Raw genomic sequence first — 16,404 nt, 5'->3', positions numbered from 1 at the left:
GGGGTTACGTTACTGGATTAATAATCCAGGGTACAGTAGTGTAGGGGTCACGTTACTGGACTAATAATCCAGGGTACAGTAGTGTAGGGGTTATGTTACTGGACTAATAATCCAGGGTACAGTAGTGTAGGGGTTACGTTACTGGACTAATAATCCAGGGTACAGTAGTGTAGGGGTTATGTTACTGGACTAATAATCCAGGGTACAGTAGTGTAGGGGTTATGTTACTGGACTAATAATCCAGGGTACAGTAGTGTTGGGGTTACGTTACTGGACTAATAATCCAGGGTACAGTAGTGTAGGGGTTATGTTACTGGACTAATAATCCAGGGTACAGTAGTGTACAGGCACAGAGACAGGATAATGCCCAGACTTACCTGCCGACATTTCTCTGTGGTGATGTCCTCCTGGAGAGTCACAACGTTGGGAATGGCTTTAATCGGGACGAGGTCAACGCCTGGAAAACAGAGAGCGGATAAGAAATTCTTACCTACCCTGGGAGCACTCGATGCTGACACTGGGTATCAAGTAGGGGGGGGACACTGTCAGGGTAATGTAGAGGGAGCTCTACACTGTATCTAACCATTGCTGTACCTGCCCTGGGAGCGCTCGATGCTGACACTGGGTATAAAGTAGGGAGAGGTGGGACACTGTCAGGGTAATGTAGAGGGAGCTCTACACTGTATCTAACCCGTGCTATACCTGCCCTGGGAGCGCTCGATGCTGACACTGGGTATAAAGTAGGGAGAGGTGGGACACTGTCAGGGTAATGTAGAGGGAGCTCTACACTGTATCTAACCCGTGCTGTACCTGCCCTGGGAGCGCTCGATGCTGACACTGGGTATAAAGTGGGGGGGACACACTGTCAGGGTAATGTAGAGGGAGCTCTACACTGTATCTAACCCGTGCTGTACCTGCCCACAATGCTGCACTGTCTTCAGGTAATGGGCAAGTTTTGTAAGTCCTCTGCGTTCATGCCCCCAGCTCCAGGTCAGCTAAAGATTAGGTAACAGATGGAAAATGATGCAAGGATCAGGAGAAGACTCGCTTGATAAAATGTGTGAAGTACTCACCAATCACCAGGCTGGAAACCGGCATGAAATTGGCTGCTACCTGTAACCTGCAACAAGAGAGAGTCAAATATATCAGAGACTTGGCAAAGCAAGGCCTTCCCTCAGTCTCACCTTCCCAGCAAACGCATGCAGCAACTTCAGCTGTGGATCAGCTGGGAACACACTCACTTGGAAGCAAAGGATTCCAGTTTCAAATCTCACTCCAGACACTTGATCAAACATCTACACTGCCACTGCACTGCAGTCAGGCGGGAGTGCCGCACTGTCGGAGGGTCAGTACTGAGGGAGTGCCGCACTGTCGGAGGGTCAGTACTGAGGGAGCACCGCGCTGTCGGAGGGTCAGTACTGAGGGAGCACCGCGCTGTCGGAGGGTCAGTACTGAGGGAGCGCCGCACTGTCGGAGGGTCAGTACTGAGGGAGTGCCGCACTGTCGGAGGGTCAGTACTGAGGGAGTGCCGCACTGTCGGGGGGTCAGTACTGAGGGAGTGCCGCACTGTCAGAGAGTCAGTACTGAGGGAGTGCCGCGCTGTCGGAGGGTCAGTACTGAGGGAGCACCGCGCTGTCGGAGGGTCAGTGCTGAGGGAGTGCCGCACTGTCAGAGAGTCAGTACTGAGGGAGTGCTGCACTGTCGGAGGGTCAGTACTGAGGGAGTGCCGCACTGTCGGGGGGTCAGTACTGAGGGAGTGCAGCACTGTCGGAGGGTCAGTACTGAGGGAGTGCCGCGCTGTCGGAGGGTCAGTACTGAGGGAGCGCCGCGCTGTCGGAGGGTCAGTACTGAGGGAGCGCCGCGCTGTCGGAGGGCCAGTACTGAGGGAGCGCCGCGCTGTCGGAGGGTCAGTACTGAGGGAGCGCCGCACTGTCGGAGGGTCAGTACTGAGGGAGCGCCGCACTGTCGGAGGGTCAGTACTGAGGGAGCGCCGCACTGTCGGGGGGTCAGTACTGAGGGAGCGCCGCACTGTCGGGGGGTCAGTACTGAGGGAGTGCTGCGCTGTCGGAGGGTCAGTACTGAGGGAGTGCCGCACTGTCGGGGGGTCAGTACTGAGGGAGTGCCGCACCGTCATAGAGAGAGAGAGAGAGAGAGAGAGATGGTGAGATAGAGACAGAGAGAGAGGCAGAGAGGCAGGACCCTGGCACTGTGGTGGCCTAGGCAACTGCAGGGAACCCATTTGGTGCTAAAGGTGTTAATGGAGAAGTTGAAGTGTATGCCTGGGTCTAAGAGAAAAATTACTACAGCCTTGAGAAACAATACCATCTTGTCTGACCACAGTTGTAGGATGAGCCCTGAGACATTCCATTTTGTTCCTTCCGAGGCCGAATGTAACCAGGGTTGTGATAAGCATTTGCGTAACCACAACCTCTGTTGTGAGGGAAATGGCAATTTACTGGGACATAGATTGGTCAGTTAACTTATGCAAATAAGCGGATAGGTTTGTGCAAAATTTACTGATCGGCTGTAAAAATGTTTTTAACAGGTCTGCGTGTATTCTGCTACAAGAGGGTACAGTCACTCTCATTGTACTGTCTCCCTTGTGCACAAGTAATAAATGGGGGTTTCTACGTACGAAATGGTGCCTGGGTGTGATTAATCTCCGACAGTTTCCTGGAGGTCCCACCGAGATGACTGACCCCTAAGGTCAGGCCACGGAGCGCCAGTGTTAGGACCTCGCCGGTTCAAGGACTCCTCAGTCCGCGGCAGCCCCCGATTTGGGCTTCTGTGGGTTCGTTGACCCGCGATCTGCCTGTGGGCTGACTCTTAGGGTAAGTCGTCTATTTAAGTATCTCGGAGATTAGTCGCCGTGGTCCGGGACTGCTCTGACCAGGATATACTCGAGGTCGGTAGCCTCTGGAGTTTAGGTTTAGGACATACTCGAGGTCAGTAGCCCCTGGAGTTGGTACCGAGTGTGTGTGTGTGTGTGTGTGTGTGTGTGGGTGTGTGGGTGGGTGTGTGATTGCATCTCGGGGTCCGGGACCCCTTGAGTGTGTGAGTGGGCTGATTGGTGAAAAGTACCTTAGTAGTAGAAAGGTCTGCTACTGAATTTTCTGTAACAAAAAAAAAATGAATTGATCTAAGTTACAAGAGCTGTTTGTGCTGAAGAGAGAGAGAGGGAGAGAGGGAGGGAGAGGGAGAGAGGGAGAGGGGGAGAGGGGGAGAGAGAGAGAGAGAGAGAGAGAGATAGAGAGAGAGAGAGAGGGAGAGAGAGAGAGAGAGAGGGAGAGAGGGAGGGTACCCCTAGGGGGTTAGTGAGCAGTGACAGGCAGTAGCAGGGGAAATATGAGCTTCAGTCAGTTTGACTGTCCCTATAGGTGGAGCCTTCAAGATCCCTTTATTTCCCCCCCACCCCCACTGCTACTTGAAGCTTCGTTTAGAGTTAAGTTCAATATTATAGGAATATAAATACATACCTTTATATATGTGTTTGTTTGCGTGCATTTGTTTGTGAGCCTTAATGTGTTTTCTTCCCTGAATTGTCATGTGTGTGTGTGTAGTCGAGCACTATAGAGTCGAAAGTCCCATGTTAGATTAAAGGGAAAGTTTACTCAAACATTCCAAAGTTTTGAGTATAAGGTTTGAGTTGAGATTTCTGGCAAAAATCATAATTTAAAGGTAGTGTAAAGATAAAACAGGGCTTGTCTTTGTTTTGAGATGAACCAACCCTTGTACCACCCCCCCCTTGCAGACTAGTAGGGAATAACCCTCATCATCAGCTTCCAAGCTGATTGGGATCGATACATACGAGTTGGTATTCTGAAATTCTGAGGGGGTAAAAAAGGATTACCTGAAATTCGGAAGGATGCCAGGAAAACCAAAAGACATCAACACACGGTCTGGGTGGTTCCAATGGATAAAAAGGGGTTTCTTTTGAAGAGATGAATTAAATATCAAAGGAAATCTGCATCCCAACGGCACTGGGATTTGAATTTGGGACAATCTGGAGATGTGTAAAGTGCAGTGTAATTTAACAGGTTACTTTTGAATAACGAGGATGCTATCCAAAGTTAAAGAATGTGTCGATAAACATAGGGGACTTCTAATCTGGATACGAATCATTACACATGGAAAAAGAGGTTGCTTTAATGTTGATCGCGTAAATTACAGTTCTTACAAAGCTTAAAAATTTGAGGTTTGGCTCTTGATAAAGTTCTCAAAAGGGGATTTTCATTTGAAAGGGTTTTTGACAACAATTGGCACTCATTCAAATGCTGCGAGCTTTTGTGTTTGTCAAGTCTGTTCCCAAAATATGAAGCTAAGCTCAAGACCTTGACAAAGTTTGGCAGAAATCCAGTTTTTGGCCGAGTTAATGAATCTGGGATAATTCTAAAAGGAAAGGGATCAGACACAATTTAGTGGGTTGCTTTCGAGACAACAGAACGTTGTTTGAGAAGAAGATAAGGAAGCAAAACATGTCAATGCCCGATTTCTGTTTTTAAAACTGTTATGAGAATATTTTATTTATTTGAACGCCTCTCCAGGCAACCTGAGCAAGATAAGATGGTAGCTGTCACATGTGTAAAATGGTCTGAGGCAACTAGGAGAATGAGTTAAGGGAAGGAAAATATACAAACTGTTTTAAGGAAACTGAAGTTGATAATCGGACCATCAACTGAGACATTGGAGCCGCACAGGGGGAGATAAGCAAAGATCTAGACACAGAGATCCCCGTTGAAATGGAATAGTTAATATGGCCTAAAGAGTAAGGAAACATCTTAAACAATCAAGACAATAGAGGAACTGACCTCAAGAGAATCAAGATGATTGTGGTCAGAAAAAAAAGCCTGAAGAGGTAAAATTATTCAGTGTCTGTAATTGAGGCAATTGTAGGGTAAGGAGAAATAATACTTAACAATTTACCACAAGATAGATACAGGTAAAGGGAAAGCTGGGAAAAGGCTAAATAGATGTATTACTGACTAGATTAATGTGCCTGTGAGCTACAGAGAGTAAGACCACAGGGATTAACACCTTGACGACAGGCAGAGTTAAGCGGTTCCCAGCGAGAACCACCACTGGAAGCGAAGATACTGAGCCATTGAAAGATAGGACGAGAAGGTGCACTGTAGAGTTGTTTAAGGAACTGAGGTCCGAAGTGGGACAGCAGCAGGAGACAGTAGACCGGAAGGAGTGGGAGATGTAGGACCACTAAAAGGAAGGATGCGAGAACATGTGAGGGATATAAGTAAGCAATTGCATGAGTTAAGGAAGGAAGTCAGAGACCGACAGGTGATTAAGGATTTGGAAACAGGCAAATCCAAAGAGCAACAATGGACCAAGTGGGGAATAAGGTGATGGTCAAGGTGAGCTCGGAGAGAACAGGCTTGGACCATACGAGGTAACTATGACAGGTGATACATGCGCACTTGTAGATATGAGAACGGGAGGTAAATGGAGGCAATTACACACAGTTAAAGATACATGACAATTGACCAAGCGGTAACCCGGAGAACGGGAGCCGATGTTAATGTCTCCACAGATCTACGATCCTGGACGTGGGCGTATCAGTACTGGCAACAAGGTCGGGGATCATCACTGCTCATCCCGCACCGCAGGAGGAACTTTGGCACAGCACGGACAGTGCCGAATGCGACGGGCGACGGGGAATGATAAATGTAACAGTAGGAGAACAAGTGCTTTCGAATCGAAGTAAGGGTTTGCTTCAGATCGGGCGTGGGAGGTCCGCCACTATCCAGCCACCTCCCACCTCTACTCCCACAGTCTGAGTAGAGATAATTGAAGCCCCTCAGACCACACCGACTGACCCATCTTGTCCGACTATGCATCCAGGATCGACGAATGGTTTGGTGCTGGTTAATCGGAAGTTTTGTATGATAATGTACACCATGAGCTGGTACCCGTGGTCTTGAATGTATCCGGTGTCATCCTGCCCCAGTGGTGCCCAACCCATACCCAAGCACTCTATACGGCTCTGATGCGCCAATTGATGACTGAAGCAGTTCAGTTCAACGGCGAGGTGCGATCAGGCTTGGGAGGGAACCGCGTTAAGCGCAGCCTGATAAATGATGCTGCTACGATAATTAATATGGGGACATCATTGGTTAATTCAGAACCTGTTGACCAGAAGGTCTGTACCCCGAGCTTTAAGCTTAAGGAGATTCTAGAGCGAGGACAGGAGATCCAGGATACCCAATTAGATACGGATCAGGGCGTGACACGGTTAATCCAGAGCCTGGCTACCGTGCTCGAAAGTCATGCAGGGACTATCAATAAACTAATTGAAATAGGGAAAGATATTTGAGACGAAGCAAGCAGAAATGATGTATGCAGCACCTATGGATCTTGGGCACTGGAGCAAGCCCGAGAAAACTTAAGACAGATTAATGAAGGGGTAGCCCCTTTATGGGTAACTAAAGAGCATTTATTGAATCTCTCACGACACAGGAATCATGAACTGACCGATTGCCAGCTCAGGGGTTTGACACGCGTGTATAGAACGAATGTCGAATGTATAGTGAATAGTGATATGGCAATAGGCATTGTATTAGTAATACCTGTCATACCTATGTCAACGCCTGGCAGGACATTATATAGAGTAGAGAATATTGGGGCAAAGGAGGGGGATGAACAGAATGGCACAGCAGATGTGGATTGCGCCTGGGTTTTTCGTCAAGGCAGCTAAAATAGCTTCACAATGTCTGCTTGGTCAACGATATAACCCAGGCAAGACGCCCTCAGTGACTCCAGCCATGGGGCCCCGTTTGTGCACCTACAAATGGACTTGATACAAATGCCTAAATGTATGGGATATAATTGTGTTTTAGTTCTAGTATGTTTGTCCTCGCGATGGGTGGAGGTGTATCCCACCTGACGAAACGATGCTGTTATTGTTGTAAAATTGTCGTGACATGAATACATACCCAGGTTTGGGGTACCAGAGATTTTATCCAGTGATAATGGGCCTCATTTTACTGCTAAAGTGATAAAGGAACTGCTGAGGGCCTTACAGTGCAACCATCACCTTTCCTGCCCATACCACCCCCAGTCTACTGGGGCGGTGAAAAGACAAAACGGTATTCTGAAAAACAAACTGGCTAAACTTTGGGTGAAGAAACTGGTTTGAAAGGGCCTGAAGCTCTCTACCCTTGGCGCTCATGACTATGCGCTCTCACCCTAAGCGTACCACCTCCCTTTCCCCTTATGATGGGACGTCCTATGTGCCTCCCAGTGACCCCACCTTTGTCTGCTAAGGAAATGGACACTCACGCGATGGATGAGGGAATGGTTACCTACTGTATAGCGCTCACTAATTCTCTCAAGAGCTTACATTCACAGGTAGTAGAAGCTCAGAAAAAACCCACCATTGAAGACTGCCATCAATACCAACCCGGGGGACCTAGTCCTGGTAAAGACCCTCAGGAGATAAAGAACTGTTTGGAACCTCGATGGGAGGGACCTTTCCAAGTCCTGCTCACCACCCGTACAGCCGTGAAGGTTGAAGGACGACCCTTGTGGATCCCACGCCTCGCATTTCAAACGGACGCTGACCTCGGGCGGAAGTGCTTGTAGACCATGAGACCTAGGAGCAGAAATTAGGCCATTCGGCCCATCGAGTCTGCTCCGCCATTCAATCATGGCTGATAAGTTTCTCAACCCCCATTCTCCCGCCTTCTCCCCGTCACCTTTGATCCCACTTACCCATCAAGATAAGACCATAAGAAGCAGGAACTTTAACTGAGCCGTCGGGATGCTGGCTCCGATTTGGATCCTGTCCTGCGTGGTCCTTGCGAGGGGACACGGAATACCAATTCCGCGGTTCAGCAGAACGCAGGCCTGAGCTTCGCAAGTTAATCGAACTAAATGTCGGATTTGTACTCATTTTCCTGTGTAACTCCTCCTCCTCCTCCGAGATGCATTTTCTGGCCGTCCCCTCCGATTCCGCACGGTCCCGGGGTAATACAGGGGCCCCTCGTGCATCGAGCAGCCCCATTTGGAGACGGGAGCCCACCTTTGCGGTTGTTAAGGGGCCCGGCCTGGCTATGCGTCAGGAGACATTATACCTAGGGTGGTACTCGGGGTGGGCGAGCTGCCATTGGGGTTCCTGTGCCCACCTCGCCGATTATGACTGCCGGGAGGGCCGATTCCGGTTCCACAACCAGTCTGGTCCTATGACCGCCTTTTGGGAGTGCACGGCCAACGAGAGGGTGTGCCTTTCGCAGGCCCCGAGAGCGGAGGCTAATCTCACGTACTTTAACGTGGGTGGGTGTGATCGCCAACGATCATACAATCTCGCCTCAAACAACTCCACCTCCACTCGGACCTCTAACGGCTGCTACACTGAAGAATCAATTACAAAAATCAGTCCGCTTGCCCTGACTTACTGGCCCTGAGAGCGTTGCGGCTCAGTCAGACCTGCCGCGCCCGCTGGTATGCCCAGACGAGTTCTCCTCTTGTCTGGAAGTGGCTCAACTCTTGCCAAAATTCCACTTATTGGTACCCTACCCTTGTCCGCAATGGCTCATCCTGGCTTTTGTGGAAACAGGGGGGTGTACAAAACCCTCCCTGTCGATGGGGCGGGCACCTGCACCATTGGCTATACTGACCCTGAGGCCTTTGGGGTCGAGCGCCTTACCGTCCACTCTCTCCACAACCATCCAGGGCCCCGTCGACGCCATTCAGAGTCTGCAGCTGGAAGCTATCAGGACCAAGTGAGCCTCCTCCATGCAGTTGCCCAGGAAGAATCCTTTTGACTGGTTGGGGGCCGGGGGAGGTGGTTCCCTAATATCGGTGGCTGGTTTGGGGGACCTTTTCAAAACCCTCCTCAAACACCTGGTCATAGGTCTCTGACCCTGCTCGTGGTTATCCAGCTCGTCCTCTGTGGCGCCCGCTCTGTCTGCCGACGACAGAACCCCCAGAGTCCGGGTGGCAAGCCAGCTATCTATTCCCCTCCCTCTCCTCAGGAATCAGGACCCCCACTGAGGATGAAGCCCGGCGACTAGGATACATAGAACTTGGCTAAGGGTGGTGGATTGGTCTTGTAAGACAAAAGGGCGGGGTGGGGGGTGGGAAAGTGTGGTGGCCTAGGCAACTGCAGGGAACCCATTTGGTGCTAAAAGGGTTAACGGAGAAGTTGAAGTGTACGCCTGGGCCTAAGAGAAAAATTACTACAGCCTTGAGGAACAATACCATCTTGTCTGACCACAGTTGTAGGATGAGCCCTGAGACATTCCATTTTGTTCTCTCCCAGGCCGAATGTAAGCAGGGTTGTGATAAGCATCTGCGCAACCACAACCTCTGTTGGGAGGGAAACGGAAATTTACTGGGACACGGATCGGTCAGTTGACTTACGCCAATAAGCGAATAGGGTTTGTGCAAAGTTTACCGATTGGCCGTAAAAATGCTGTGAACAGGTCTGGGTGTATTCAGCTACGAGACGGTACAGTAGCTCTCGTTGTACCGTCTCCCTTGGGCACAAGTAATAAACGGTGGGTGGGGTGGTTCCCTACGGACGAAACAGTGCCTGGGTGCGATTAATCCCCGACAGCGCCTATCGGGGTCGCTCACTTACCATCCCCCTGGAGCCGCGCAGAGGTCAAGGACCGCCCGGGCCTTCTGCAGGAACTGGAACTTGCGGTTGAGCTGAATCAACTTGAAGGCCGATCGAGAGCGGTAGCCTGAAGGGGGGAGACAGGAGTAGCGAGGTAACAATCCAGTTCAGTAAACACACGCTGGCCCCCACCCCACCCCATGTTCCTGGCAGAGCTGGAACCATTCCCCACCCTTGCTCCCTTGCTTTTTTTATTGTGGCGTAGGTTCAACGATTCGGACTGAACACGAGAGCACAGGTCATAAGAAAGAGGAGGAGGCCATTCGGCCCATCGAGCCTGCTCCGGCAGATCAGATTGTGGCCTTAACTCCACTTTCCTGCCTGTCCCCACCCCCCAATATCCCTCGACCCCCCCCCTCCCTCGTCGATCAGAAACCTGTCTAACTCAGCCTTGAATATATTGTGACCCGGCCCCCACTGCTCTCTTGGGGTGGGAGGGGGGGAGGAGAGAATTCCACAGACTCACGACCCTCCCAGAGAGGAAATTCCTCCTCGTCTCTGTCTTCAATGGGAGACCCCTCGTTCTAGATTCCCCCCCCTCCACCATGAAGGGGGGAAACATCCTCTCAGCATCCACCCTGTCAAGCCCCCCTCCCTCCCTCAGAATCTGATATGTTTCAATAAGACCACCCCTCATTCTTCTAAACTCCAATGGGTACAGGGGCCCAACCTGCTCAACCTCTCCTCATCAGACAAACCCCCTTCATCCCAGGAATCGGCTGAGTGAACCTCCTCTGAACGGCCTCCGATGCGAGTGTATCGATCCTGAGGTGAGGAGACTGAAACTGTCCACAGGTGCTCCAGGAGCAGGCTCACCAACGCCCTGTACAGTCGGAGCGAGACTTCCCGACTTTTATACTCCATCCCCCCCCTCACAATAAAGGCCAACTCTCCATTTGCCTTAATCACCCGCTGCACCTGCATACTAACTTTTTGTGATCCATCCACTAGGACACCCAGATCCCTCTGCACCTCAGAGTCCTGCAATCACTCCCCATTTAACCAATACGCTGCCTTTCTATTAGTACCAAAGAAAAGTTACGGTGCAGAGAGAGGCCATTCAGCCCATCGTATCTGCGCTGGCCAAAACGAGAATAAAGAAACTAGCCCCTCGCTTTAATCCCGCTTCCCAAGCCCCTGGTCCATATCCTTGCAGGTTCCAGCGCTCCAGATGCAGGTCCAGGTACCGTTTATAAACGCGTCGAGCGTTTCAGCCTCAACCCCCAACTCAGGCAGCAAATTCCAGACACCCACCGCCCCTCTGGGTGAATAAGTTTTATCCTCACGTCCCCCTCTAATCCTTCTACCAATCCTTTAAATCCATACCCACTGGTAATAGAGGAAACAGGTCTTTCCTGTCTGCCCTGTCTAAGCCCCTCACCATTTTGTACCCCTCAATTAGCTCACCTCCACCCCCTCAGCCTCCTCTGTTCTGAGGGAAACAACCCCAGCCTATCCCATCCCCCCTCGTCGCTCCGATTCTCCAGCCCGGCCGACATTCTTGTAAATTTCCTCTGCCCTCTCTCTCTCTCCAGAGTAAGATATCCTTCCTGTGATGCGGTGACCAAGAACTGTACCCAAAAAATTCCAGCTGTGGCCTAGCCAGCGTTTTGTACAGCTGCAGTGTTACATCCCTGCTTTTGTCTTCAACACCAGGCCCAATAAAGGAAAGCATTCCACGCGCTTTCTCGACCACCTTGTCCACCCGCCCAGCCACCTCCAGGGGCCTGTGGACATGCTCTCCAAGGTCTCTCGCTTCCTCAACCCCTCTCAATAACTTCCCGTTTATTCAGTATTCCTTTGCTTTATTCACCCTCCCCCCCAACCCCCCCAAATGCAACACCTCACACTTTTCCAGACTGAATTCCATTTGCCACTTCTCCGCCCACTCAACCAAACCATTGATATCTTTCTGGAGACGACAGCTATCCTCTTCAACTATCGACCACACGGCCAATTTTTGTGTCGTCTGCAAATTTCCCCACATTCTTCCCACCAAAGCGGGCACATTTCCCATTTCCCCCCCCGTTATCTTCCCTCGGGGCACGATTAGGAAACCCGCAGACGATAGGAAAGTCGGCCGTGTGGTCGATGACCGAGATGGGTAGCCGCGGACTGCAGGACGATATATCGGTGGACTGGGCAGGAGGGCGGAGAAGCGGCCAACGCAGTTTAATCTGGGGAAGCAAGAGTCGATGGATTTGTGGGGAGGGCTAACAAGGCAAGGGGAACGCACAATAAATAGTGGGACACTGAGGAGTGGAGAGGGACAGAGGCACCTTGTGGGGAGGGGGGTAGCGTATCCCTGAAGGTGCCTGGACAGGCAGACCGGGTGGTGGAGAAGGCAGACGGGATCGATGCCTCTGTCGGCCGAGGTGCAGAATCTATGAGCCCGGGGGGGGTGGGGGTTATGCCTGAACTGTATAAAACACTGGTTAGGCCACAGCTGGAGTCCTGTGTACAGTCCCCGGGTCACCGCACTATCAGAGCGACGCGATCCCACCGGAGAGGGTACAGAGGAGGTTTACAGAGGGACGTTGCCAGGATCGGAGAGTTTTAGCGACGAGGAGAAAGATTGGACGGGCTTTGGGGCTGTTCTCTTTGGGGCCGAGGGGAGGTTTAGGTTTAATGGGGGTGCGTTAAATTCCCAGTGGGTAGGGAGGGCCTATTCCCCTCCGTCGAGGGGTTCATATCCCGGCGGGGGGTGGGAGGGAAAATTCAGGGCAAGAGGGGATCCGAGGGGGGGAATTTTCTCACCCAGAGGTGGCGGGGGTCTGGAACTCTCTGGAACGAAGTGTGGGAAACTCTCGGCGGGTTTTGACAGGGTCGATAGCGAGAGGATGTTTCCCCTCTGGCGACAGAGTCTAGAGCTCGTGAGGGCAGGGGTAGGGTAGGGTAGGGTAGCGCAGGGGAGGTCCCAAGTCTCAGGACGAAGGGTCGGCCACTTTGGACGGAGACGAGGAGAGGTTTCTTCGCTCGAGGGGGTGGGGGGGAGGGGGGTTGTGAACCTTCGGAGTTCCCTCTCTCTCCCCCCCCACAGAGAGCGGCGGACGCTCCGAGGTTGAGTTTATTCCAGGCTGAGTCGGAGGGATTTTTGGAGACTTGAGGCGATACGGGGAGTGGGTGGAAAAGCAGGGGATCGGTCAGGGCAGGGGGGTGGCGTAAAGTGGTCATGTCACTGGGTTAGTGACCCAGAGGCCCAGCCCAATGCTCTGGGGACGCGGGTTCGAATCCGGCAACCGGTGGAATTTAAGTTGTGTCCAGTCCCTCTGGCAGGACAGGCCCGGCAGAGGTGACAGTGGGATACAGCGGGATGCAGCGCCCCAGTGGGATACAGCGGGATACAGTGGGGAGGGAGTAACCCTGGGATCCTCGACATCTACTCCCTGACCCCATGAAGCCTCACAGCATCAGGTCAAACACGGGCAAGGAAACCTCCTGCTGGTTACCCTGGACCACCCTCCCTCAGCTGATGGATCAGTGTCCCCTCCATATCACTGCTCCCTCACTGTCCCCCTCCCTCACTGTCCCCCTCCCTCACTGTCCCCTCCCTCACCCCCTCACTGTCCTGACCCTCGCTGTCCCCTCCCTGTCTCCTCCCTCGTCCCCTCGCTGTCCCCTCCCTCGTCCCCTCGCTGTCCCCTCCCTCGTCCCCTCGCCGTCCCCTCCCTCGTCCCCTCGCCGTCCCCTCCCTCGTCCCCTCGCCGTCCCCTCCCTCATCCCCTCGCCGTCCCCTCCCTCATCCCCTCCCTCGTCCCCTCCCTCGTCCCCTCGCTGTCCCCTCCCTCGTCCCCTCCCTGTCCCCTCCCTCATCCCCTCGCTGTCCCCTCCCTCATCCCCTCCCTCGTCCCCTCGCTGTCCCCTCCCTCGTCCCCTCCCTCGTCCCCTCGCTGTCCCCTCCCTCGTCCCCTCCCTCGTCCCCTCCCTGTCCCCTCCCTCGTCCCCTCCCTCGTCCCCTCCCTCGTCCCCTCGCTGTCCCCTCCCTCGTCCCCTCACTGTCCCCTCCCTCGTCCCCTCGCTGTCCCCTCCCTCGTCCCCTCGCTGTCCCCTCCCTCGTCCCCTCACTGTCCCCTCCCTCACCCCCTCACTGTCCCCTCCCTCCCCTCCCTCACTGTCCCCTCCCTCCCCTCCCTCACTGTCCCCTCCCTCACTGTCCCCTCCCTCCCCTCCCTCCCCTCCCTCACTGTCCCCTCCCTCCCTCACTGTCCCCTCCCTCATCCCCTCACTGTCCCCTCCCTCACTGTCCCCTCCCTCATCCCCTCACTGTCCCCTCCCTCCCCTCCCTCCCCTCCCTCCCCTCCCTCACTGTCCCCTCCCTCCCTCACTGTCCCCTCCCTCATCCCCTCACTGTCCCCTCCCTCACTGTCCCCTCACTCAGTGCCTCCCTATCCCCCTCCCCAGGTTTACCTGTCTCCTTGGCCAGATGGTAGAATTTATCCTTGCGGCTCTTGCCCACCTTCAGTTTCTTGCCCATCTTACTCCCTCCTCAGTGCCGGGGCCACATGTAAACCCACTTGTGGAGTGGGGCAGGAGGAGCTACCACCTGCGTGCCACGTCACCCCCAACCTGCGTGGAACGTCACGGGAACGCCCCCTTTACCCCCCCACAACAACCAAACACCGCGACGCTGCCGCACATTGCGATGCGTCCTACGTCACCGGTGTACGGGATGGCAACCCCCAACCTGCGTGTACGTCACCCCCAACCTGCGTGGAACGTCACGGGAACGCCCCCTTTACCCACCCCAACAACCAAACACCGCGACGCAGCCGCACGATGCGTTCTACGTCACCGGTGTTCGGGTTGGCCACGCCCATCCCGCGTGAGACGCCGTCCGCCTCAGCGCCGCCGAGCGATGTCGCCCCGCCCACCCTGTGTGTGACGTCATAATCACGCCCCCCCCCACGGCGCAAATGGGTCATCCGACACACACACACACACACACCAACAAACGGCTTGGCCACGCCCCTCGCCGGCGTGTGGCGTCACCGCTCTTCTACGTCTTCACCCCGTCCTGTGTTACCGCGCCCTTCTTGCGCCACATGTCACCCGTATCGCGAGTGGCCACGCCCACGCGCTGCCTGCGTCGTCGCCCGTATTGTGACAGGCATGCCGCACGCCCTGCGGGACACGTCGGGACGTCAACGCGCTGCTCGTCCATCGTCAGGCGCCCGTCCGGCTCCATTCCTCCCCCCCCGCCACCACCCACATGCCGCCTTGACGCATGCGCACTGCGACCCTTCACCTCCCCACCCGCCAACGGCCAAGAGCGGGCGCTCGCGGCCATGGCGCCCAGGGCAGAGCGCGCATGCGCAGTAGGCCAGTTTGTGGGGGTGGGGGTTGGGTAAAGGACTGAGCAATATGAAGGGGTCAACAATATTTGTCCCCTTTTTTTTGTTGAACGTGCTTCGGTTACCCTGCCCGGTGGAGTGGGGGTGGGTGGTGGGCTGCAGCGGTCACTGGGGGTTGACCGTACTTCGCTGACGGCCATCTTGTCCCACCCTGAGAGTGGGCAGCCGCTGCCTCGCCTGGGCTGAAAATCCTGCCCTCGCCGCCTTTAACCCCACCCTGTCACTGACCGCCCCCCCGCCACTGGTCAGGGTTCCAGATTGGTGGAGGTGGGGGCAGTAGAGGGTTACTGAGGGTTGACCATTCTTCGCTGGCGGCCATCTTGTCCCTCCCTGAGAGTGGGCGGCCGCTGTCTCGCCTGGGCTGAAAATCCTGCCCTCGCTGACTTTAACCCCCCCCCTGTCACTGACCACCCCCCATCACCACCCCTGCCACCGGTCAGGGTTCCAGATTGGTGGAGATGGGGGCAGTAAAGGGTTGACCATTCGTCGCTGGCGGCCATCTTGTCCCTCCCTGAGAGTGGGCGGCCGCTGCCTTGCCTGGGCTGAAAATCCTGCCCTCGCCGCCTTCAACCCCCCTGCCACTGACCGCCCCCCACCCCCCATCACCACCCCTGCCACTGGTCAGGGTTCCAGATTGGTGGAGGGCAGGGGCGGCGGAAGGTTACTGGGGGTTGACCGTTCTTCACTGGCGGCCATCTTGTCCCGAGAATGGGCAGCCACTGCCTCGCCTAAGCGGTAAAATCCTGACCTCGCCGCCTTTAACCGCCCCACGACCCACCCGCCCGCCCCCGATACCAGAAGACGGCAGAGGACCAGCAACGGAAGGTGCCGTCAGAAAAACGGGCTTTGGAGCGGCCGGTTAGAGATGGCGAGGGAGGGAGGGCGGGCGGCCATGATGGCGAACGAGCAAAGGGGCCCCGGAGATAAGGGACTTGTTAGCTTCCCGGAGAAGCTGGTCTCGTTCTCCCTGGAGCGGAGAAGGTTAAGGGAGAGATCGAATTGAGGCGTGCGAAACCACGAAGGGTTTTCGACTTGAGTAAATGAGGAGAAGCTGTTTCCAGTGGATTGGGGGGGGCTGTTGGGAACCAGCGGGGGGACAGTTTTAAGGGGACCGGGAAAGGGTGGGAGGAGATGAGGAGGGATGTTTTTTTCCACACAGCGAGTTGTTGTGATCTGGAAGGCGCTGCCTGAAAGGGCGGTGGAAGCAGATTCAATAGGGACGCTCCTAATGGGGAACTGGGTAAATACTTGGAGGGGAAAAATTTGCAGGGGTACTAGTGGGGGGTAAAGGGGCTGGGCAGTGGGGTTAATTGTACAGATCTCACATAGAAACAGCACAGGCACTGTCAGGAGAGAGACGCAACCTTTACCAGAGGCTTCTCCGCTTCGAAGGGTCTCACTGGCCCGAAACTGCCTCTTTCT

The 16,404-nt window shown here is 54.3% G+C and overlaps 1 protein-coding gene across 1 annotated transcript; it reads right to left on the bottom strand.

The window, feature by feature from the left end:
* Positions 1–377: 377 nt before the first annotated feature.
* LOC144677663 (pre-rRNA 2'-O-ribose RNA methyltransferase FTSJ3-like) lies at positions 378–14,172 on the bottom strand (the record flags this gene model as incomplete). Its single annotated transcript, XM_078537692.1, has 4 exons — positions 14,039–14,172; positions 9,593–9,698; positions 1,074–1,120; positions 378–457 (listed from the first exon to the last, which is right to left on the bottom strand). Coding segments are annotated over exons 1-4 (300 nt in total), but the record flags the coding sequence as incomplete, so codon positions are not given.
* Between the last annotated feature and the right edge of the window lie 2,232 nt (positions 14,173–16,404).

Source organism: Cetorhinus maximus, unplaced genomic scaffold, assembly GCF_964194155.1.
Source record: "Cetorhinus maximus unplaced genomic scaffold, sCetMax3.hap1.1 HAP1_SCAFFOLD_2831, whole genome shotgun sequence".
In the NCBI taxonomy this organism is placed as follows: Eukaryota; Metazoa; Chordata; class Chondrichthyes; order Lamniformes; family Cetorhinidae; genus Cetorhinus; species Cetorhinus maximus.
Note: the sequence above shows the minus strand (reverse complement) of the source record. Positions and strands in the feature narration are given on the sequence as shown.